At 38.2% G+C, this 8,135-nt stretch overlaps 2 protein-coding genes across 2 annotated transcripts; both read left to right on the top strand.

Moving 5' to 3' along the window:
* The first annotated feature begins 5,846 nt into the window (after nt 1–5,846).
* LOC108468639 (uncharacterized) lies at nt 5,847–6,792 on the top strand. The gene is made up of 3 exons (XM_017769514.2): nt 5,847–6,145; nt 6,359–6,565; nt 6,756–6,792. Exons 1-3 carry the CDS (start codon nt 5,847–5,849, stop codon nt 6,790–6,792), a joined length of 543 nt encoding a protein of 180 aa, XP_017625003.2.
* Nucleotides 6,793–7,214: 422 nt separating this feature from the next.
* LOC128296663 (uncharacterized) lies at nt 7,215–7,783 on the top strand. The gene is made up of 2 exons (XM_053032105.1): nt 7,215–7,328; nt 7,439–7,783. The coding sequence occupies exons 1-2, from the start codon at nt 7,215–7,217 to the stop codon at nt 7,781–7,783; spliced, it is 459 nt and encodes a 152-aa protein (XP_052888065.1).
* The last annotated feature ends 352 nt before the right edge of the window (nt 7,784–8,135 follow it).

Here is an 8,135-nt window from a genome sequence, read left to right on the forward strand (position 1 = left end):
CTCATGAGGTTTTAAGCGCCTCAAGCATATGCCACCACTTTTCCTTCTTGCATGAGCACACACCCCAAACCATTTAGAGAAGCATCACTATACACCACAAATTCTTTACGATTCGGTTTGTACTAACACTAGTGCCTCTGTTAATAACTTTTCAATTCTTCAAAACTCATTGACATTCTTCCGTCCATTCAAATTTAACATCCTTTCGAGTAATCTAGTTATAGGAGCAGCAATTATAGAAAATCCATTTACAAACCGCCGATAATACCCACTAGCGCCAAGAAACTTCTAACTTCGTTACATTTTTCGGTGGTTTCCAATCAACAATGGCTGAAATTTTACTAGGATCAACCCGTATACCATCACGAAACAATATGACCCAAAATCCAACTTCCGGAGCCAAAATTCACTTTTACTAAACTTAGCATACAAATGCTTATCTCTCAAAGTTTGCAAAACTATCCTCAAATGCTCAAGATGTTCGTCTCATCTTTTGAATAAATTAAAATATCATCTATAAACACCACAACAAATTTGTCCAAGTATGGCGAAATATGCGATTCATTAAATCCATAAACACAGCAGAGCATTTGTCAATCCGAATGGCATAACTAAAAATTCATAATGACCATACCTTGTTCTAAAAGCGTTTTAGGTACATCCGACTCCTTTACCCGCAGTTGGTAATACCGGATCTCAAGTCAATCTTTGAAAACCATGTCGCTCCTTTTAGGTGATCAAACAAATCATCAATTCTCGACAACGGATACTTGTTTTTGATTGTCACCTTGTTTAACCGTCGATAATCAACACATAATCTCATAGAACCATCCTTCTTTTCACAAATAACACGGAGCACCCCAAGGTGAAAAACTCGGTCTCACAAAGCCTTTATCACCAACTCTTGCAATCTGCGACTTTAATTCTTTCAACTCTGTTGGTGCCATTCTATATGGAGCAATCGAGATCGGCTGTTCGGTATCAAATCAATACCAAATTCTACTTCCACGACCGAGGCAAACCCGCAATTCTTCCGGAAATACGTCCGCAAATTCACACACAACCCAAGACCGATTCAACTTTCTTTTCAACTTCTTTTGTATTAATTACATACGCCAAATAAGCTTCATAACCCTTTCTCGAGATATCTTTGAGCCGACATTGAAGAAATCACACTATGCAATGCCTCGATTTATCCGATTCAACCCAGAGTTTCACCATTTCCACACTTTAATTCTATAACATTTTCTTTGCAATTTACTATAGCATCATGCAATGTCAACCAATCCATACCCAAAATAACATCAAATTCATCAAAGCGGCAACAACATCAAGTCGGTAGGAAAGTAATGATCCCGAATCATTAAAGGACATTTCTTACATACTTTATCAACAATCACACATTTGCCTAACGGATTCGACACTCTAATCATAAATTTCAGATTCTCAACGGTATATTCATACTAGACACCAATTTCATGCACACATATGAATGAGTAGAACCGGATCAATCAAAGCAATAACATTAACATTATAGAGAAAATGTACGGTAATCACATCAAGTGAGGAAGCATCTTCATGCGCTTTAATAGCATAAGTTCTAGCCGGAGCCCTTCCTTCAGTCTAACAGGTGCATCCTCGGCTACATTCTTATCGCTTGTTTCACTTCCAACTTTTCTCGGATACCTTCCCTCGAGTCCGCACCACTAGCTTTTACATTCGAAATTTTTCTTTCTCGACTCTCTGGGCGTCTCTAATAAAATGATCCGGAGAACCACATCGAAAACATTCATTTGCTCTGCACGGACCAAAATGATTTCTACCACACACGGCACTCGGGTTTGACAAATCTCGTATTTCCCACACTAGCCCATGAAGTAGTCCGAGATTTAGGACCCACATTTCGCTTCTTAAAATTTCCATATGATTGCCCAATGAAACTTGGGAACGAGGATTCATATTTCTTGACTTTCCGGTTTCTTTGTGAGGTGCATTACTCATTGGTCTTTTCTTCCAATTTCGTGTTTGATTCTACCTTTTCTTTTCCTTCAAGAATTCTTCACCTTGCAAGCTCGATCGACAAGTACCACCATTTCTTTTAGTTCAAGGATCCCAACAAATACCTTAATGTCTTCGTTAAGCCCGTCTTCAAATCGTCGGCACATCTTGGCTTCAGAGGAACATATTCCACAGCATACTTACTTAATCGAACAAACTCTCTTTCATATTCGAGACTGTCATATTACCTTGCTTCACTCAAGAAACTCTTTACATTTCGATCAATAAATCTTTCACTAATATATTTCTTCCAAACTCTTCTTGAAAGAATTCCCGTGTTACCCTCTCTTTCGGTACCACCGAAATCAAAGTCTTCCACCAATTATAGGCTGAATCTCTCAACAAAGATGTAGCACATTTCAAACATTCTTGGTGTACAAGATAATTCATCAAATACCGGAGAGAATTTTCAAGCCGAACTCGCTTTCTCGCATCATCATCAATATTTGCTCTAAATTCTTCAGCCCTTATTTACGAATTCTATCAACGGGGGTTCTGTGAAATTTTATCATATCCACTCCTTGAGGCATTGGAGGCATAGGTTGAGGAATTGGGGGAGGTGGGGGAGGTCGTACATTTGGGTTCGTACGAACGAACTCAGTGTACCATGCACTCATCATTTGGAGAAAGGCTTCCGATCCCTTTCCTCCTCCACGACCAACATGAGGGGTGGGTTTTCAGTCGGCGCTGCTCCATTAGCCGGAGCTGGTGCATTACTCTGTACTTCATCTGCCACAGCTGGATCGGGATCCATTTACTATATAAAAAAATTTCATTTAAAAAGGTCAGAAGTCGTCACACTATCACAATTCATACATATGGCATGTATAGCAAAATCCGTACATACAACACGAGTCCGAGAACCGACTAAACCTGCTCGATACCACTAAATGTAACGCCCCACACCCGAGACCGTCACGAGTCGAGTATGAGGTGTTACTAAGCTTAGTTTAACATTTTAGAACTTTGAATTATTTGTTTCTACATTCACAGCTTTTAAGCTACTTGCGTCACAGTCACAAGAAAAATCATATCTCGAGTTACAAAACTCAAAATTAAGATCCGTAAATTTTCCCTGAATCTAGACTCATAAAAATATCTACTAATTTTTTTCTAGAATTTTTGGTTGGGCCAATTAGTACAGTTTATTAGTTAAAGTTACCCCTATTTCAAGACTCGACTGGTCTGACCTCTGTTTACTACGAACCACATTTCTCTCTGTAAAAAATTCATATGACTATGAGGTTTGTTTATACTAAAACTAGACTCAATAAGGATTCTGAGGATATAAAATACACCACCTAATTATATCTTTACAATTTATGGTGAATTTCTAAAGTAGGAACAGGGATTCAGAAACTGCTATGACTCTGTTTCACTAAAATTAAAATATCTTCTAACATATACTTCCTTTACTTGTTTCATTTGTTTCATGTGAAACTAGACATAATAAGCTTCAATTTGATATGTATTTCACCACCAAATTCAATTTCTATGATTTTTAGTAAATTTTCAAACTCGCGTTAGTGTTGCTGCGGTATTCTATTTATGGTAAATTTCATCCTTTTTATGAGTTTTTATGCACTAAGTATCTTAATAGTTTTCCTTAACATCAAACATAATCTAAACTAACCATTTTCATAATTTATCATTATCAAGCATTTCCTCAACCATTTCACAACCATACCATAAGATCATTTACACAAAATGGGTATATTGCTATACATGCCATACTTAAATTTACAAGCCATTTACCAAAAATCTTACGGATAGTGTGGTGAGCCTTCGACCTATCCCGACTCGAAATGGCTTGTCCAAAACTACAATGAGTAAGAAGGAGGGAGTAAGCATAAATGCTTAGTAAGTTCATATGCAAATAATAAGTAACATAACAAACAGTTATACCAGTCAACATTAGCATACATCACTAAAACACATATCACATTTTTAATCATTCTTCATCATCTTATTACCTTATCGTGGTTGTATCAATACTCAACCCGAGGGTTAAATACATACCTGTCCAAAATATCCATTTCATATCACTTACCAATACGTCTCTTTACATCTCGAAATTTTCCTCCATTTGAGTAGAACTTTACCCGTTGAACACATCGAATATAATTTGGATACATGGATAACTTGCACATAAGTGCCACATATTCAATCAAGCAATCATGTAACCCGCCCATAGCGAACTCGGACTCAACTCAACGAGCTCGGCGTTCACATCCATAAGTGAACTCGGACTCAACTCAACGAGTTCGGATGCCTAGTTACATCTCACGAACTCGGACTCAACTCAACGAGTTCGGACATTCGCATCCATAAGTGAACTCGGACTCAACTCAACGAGTTCGGATGCTCAACCATCCTAGTGACATGTCACTTGTATCCTAATCTATTCCTAAGGTTCAAACGGGCTTTTTCCTCAAACACTTATCCTTGCCGTCTTCCGTAGAATGCCGAAATCAATACTCGGTAACAATTATATTTAACAAGTAGTTCACATAATTTACATATTATTTGAAATTAACCACAAAGCATACATTTCATAATAAAATTCAGCATAACACATAATTAATATCAATAACTCAAAAATAACAATTATGCTACATTTTTTACACATGAACTTACCTTGGTACCAAAATACAAAGATTTTGCAATTTAGTCCACAATCTTTTCTTTTCCTCGATTGAGGTCGATTCCACGTCTTTCTTGATCTAAAATAACACATTTAGCTTATTTAATACTCACATTATCAAATTAATCCTTAACTCAAATTTTTGCAAAATTACAATTTTACCCCTAAACTTTTGCATATTTACATTTTTGCCCCTAGGCTCGGGATTAAACTTTATTCCTTATTCTTATGTTTTACAACATGCTGATCACTTTTCTCTTCTATGGCAACATCAAATTCTCACTCTAACATGTACTTGTGACTATTAGGTATTTTTACCGATTAAGCCCTTTTCTCGTTTTTGCTTAAAATCGAGTAGTACAAGTTGTCTAACATAATTTAAAACTTCATATTCTATCATAAAACATCAAAATACACAAATTTCACCTATGGGTATTTTTCCAAATATAAACCCTAGGTTAAATTATTGCTAACATAAGCTTTATCGAGTTAGGGATCTCAAAAGCGTAAAAATCATTAAAAGCGGGGCTTGGAATCACTTACTATGGAGCTTGGAAGCTTGAAACAAACCCTAGCTATGGAGAACCCTTGAAATTTCGGCCTAATGAAGAAGATGGACAAAATTGGCTTTTAATTTTGTTTTAATTCATTTTAATAACTAAATGACCAAAATACCCTTACTACTAAACTTTCCAAAAATTCCTTCCATGTCCTAATTTTGTCCATGAACTTAAAATTGGTCAAATTGCTATTTAAGACCTCCTCATTAATATTCCAAAACAATTTCATACTAAAACTTCTAGAATGCAAGTTTTGCAACTTATTCGATTTAGTCCCTACTTTCAATTTAAGCACTTTAGGCATAGAATTTCATCACGAAATTTTCACACAATCATGCAATCATATCATAAACATCAAAATCATTGTAAAATAATTATTTCTATCTCGGATTTGTGGTCACGAAACCACTATTCCGATTAAGCCCTAATTTAGGATATTACAAGGGTTACGAGTCAATCTTCGTAATATTGAGGCGGTGTTGGATTGGAAACGGCCGAAGAATGTGTCTGAGATTCGTAGCTTTCTAGGGCTGGTAGGATATTATCAACGTTTTGTAGAAGAGTTCTCTTTGATCGTGGCTCCGATGACTAAGCTACTACGTAAGGGAGTTCCTTTCGTCTGGACTGATGCACAACTGGAGAGTTTTGATAAGCTTAAGACAGTTCCGACTCAAGCTCCTGTTCTAATACAGCCTGAGCCTCGTAAAGACTTTGTAGTATACATCGATGCGTCACATGTGGGTCTGGGTTGTGTTCTGATGCAAGACGAAAAGATGGTTGCTTATGCATCTCGTCAGTTCAAGACTCATGAGCCTAATTATCCGATACATGATCTGGAGTTGGCAGTGGTAGTCTTCGCTTTAAAAATCAAGAGGAACTATCTGTATGGTGAGAAGTGTACTATCTATACTAATCACAAGAGCCTCAAATATCTCCTCACTTAAAGAGAGTTGAATCTTAGGCAACGTAGATGGGTTTAGTTGTTTAAGGATTATGACTGCACCATCGAGTACCATCTTGGTAAGGCCAATGTGGTGACTGATGCATTGAGCCGTAGGGCTATGACTGATCTGAGAATGATGTTTGCTTGACTCAGTTTATTCAGTGATGGGAGTTTGTTGGCAGAACTTCAAGTAAAACTGACATGGATTGATCAGATCAGAGGTAAACAGATAGGGGATAAGTCTCTTGAGTTCCGTTTTCATCAAGTTGAGAGTGGTGTTACTACTGATTTTTGGATTAGCAGCGATGGAGTATTATATTTCCACGGTCGAATTTGTGTGCCGAATGATAGGGATTTAAGGTAGTTAATTCTGAGGGAAGCGCATAGTAGCCCTTATGCTATGCATCCCGGTGGGAACAAGATGTATCAAGATCTGCGAGAATTATACTGGTGGTCAGGGTTGAAGTGTGAGATTAGTGACTTCGTTGCTCGCTGTTTGACTTGTCAGCAAGCTAAGGCTGAACATTGGTTAACTTCGGGTTTGTTGCAGCCGGTTAAAGTACCAACATGGAAATGGGAGCGAGTAACGATGGACTTCGTTAGTAGGTTGCCTCTAACACCCACTAAGAAAGATTCTGTCTGGGTCATTGTTGATCGACTGACCAAGTCTGCTCACTTCATTCCGGTCAGGACAGACTTTTCTCTGCAAAGGTTGGCTAAACTCTACATTTCTGAAATAGTGAGGCTACATGGGTTACCTGTCTCAATCATCTCCGATAAGGATCCTCGTTTCACGTCTCGATTCTAAAAGAAACTGCATGAGGCTCTAGGTTTGAAGTTAGACTTCGGTACTGCTTTCCATCCTCAGACAAATGGTCAGTCGGAGAGGGTGATTCAGATACTGGAGGATATGTTGAAGGGCTGTATTATTAATTTTTGAGGCAGTTGGGTAGAGTACTTGCCATTAGCGGAGTTCGCTTACAATAACAGCTACCAGTCTAGTATACAGATGGCACCTTACGAGGCAATGTATGGTCGTAAATTTCGCACTCCCTTATGCTGGACTGAGTTGGGTGAGCGACGTATTTTGGGTCCGGAATTGGTTTCAGAAACTGAAGACAAGGTCCGTTTGATTCGAGATCGACTGAAAGCAGCTTCTGGTGGTAGAAGTCCTATGCAGACTTGAAAAATTGAGAAATAGAATATTCTGTGAGAGACCTCGTTTTCCTTAAGGTCTTGCCATGGAAGAAAATTCTGAGGTTCGGTCGCAAGGGCAAGCTGAACCCTCGGCTTGTTGGGCCGTACCAAATTTTGAAACGGGTGGGTTCAGTCGCATATCAGTTGGAGATACCTCTAGAGCTAGATTGCATTCATGATGTTTTCCACGTCTCAATGTTGAGACGATATCGCTCTGATCCTATGCACATTGTTCCTGTAGAGAAGATTGAGGTTCGGCCAGATCTAACATTTGAGGAGCCGGTTCAGATTTTAGATTGCGACATTAAGGTTCTACGAAAAAAATATATTCCCCTAGTGAAGGTGCTGTGGAGGAATCATAGCACTGAGGAGGCCACTTAGGACCCGGAGGATTCGATGCGTCAGCAGTATCCTCACATTTTCTGATCAGGTAAAATTTCAAGGCCGAAATTTTCTTTTAGGGGGTAGAATTGTAACGCCTTAAGTTTTAAATTTATTTTCTGATAAAATATTAAACATAAATTTGTATCTGCTTTAGTGATTAAATGTTCCGGGTGTGTGTGTGAGGTCCCAAGTTCAAGTCACGACTTGGGTAAATTTTGGCCTTTTTATGAATTAAGCCTTAACTAGGTTCAATAGGCTTATTTTTACTTATGTGTAATCTAATGTCAGAATAGGCCTACTGGTCTGGTGGTTAAGTGGAGTGTTAATTTGTTAAAGGCCCTGTGTTCGA

The sequence above is a fragment of the Gossypium arboreum genome, chromosome 8 (genome assembly GCF_025698485.1).
Source record: "Gossypium arboreum isolate Shixiya-1 chromosome 8, ASM2569848v2, whole genome shotgun sequence".
Taxonomy (NCBI): domain Eukaryota; kingdom Viridiplantae; phylum Streptophyta; class Magnoliopsida; order Malvales; family Malvaceae; genus Gossypium; species Gossypium arboreum.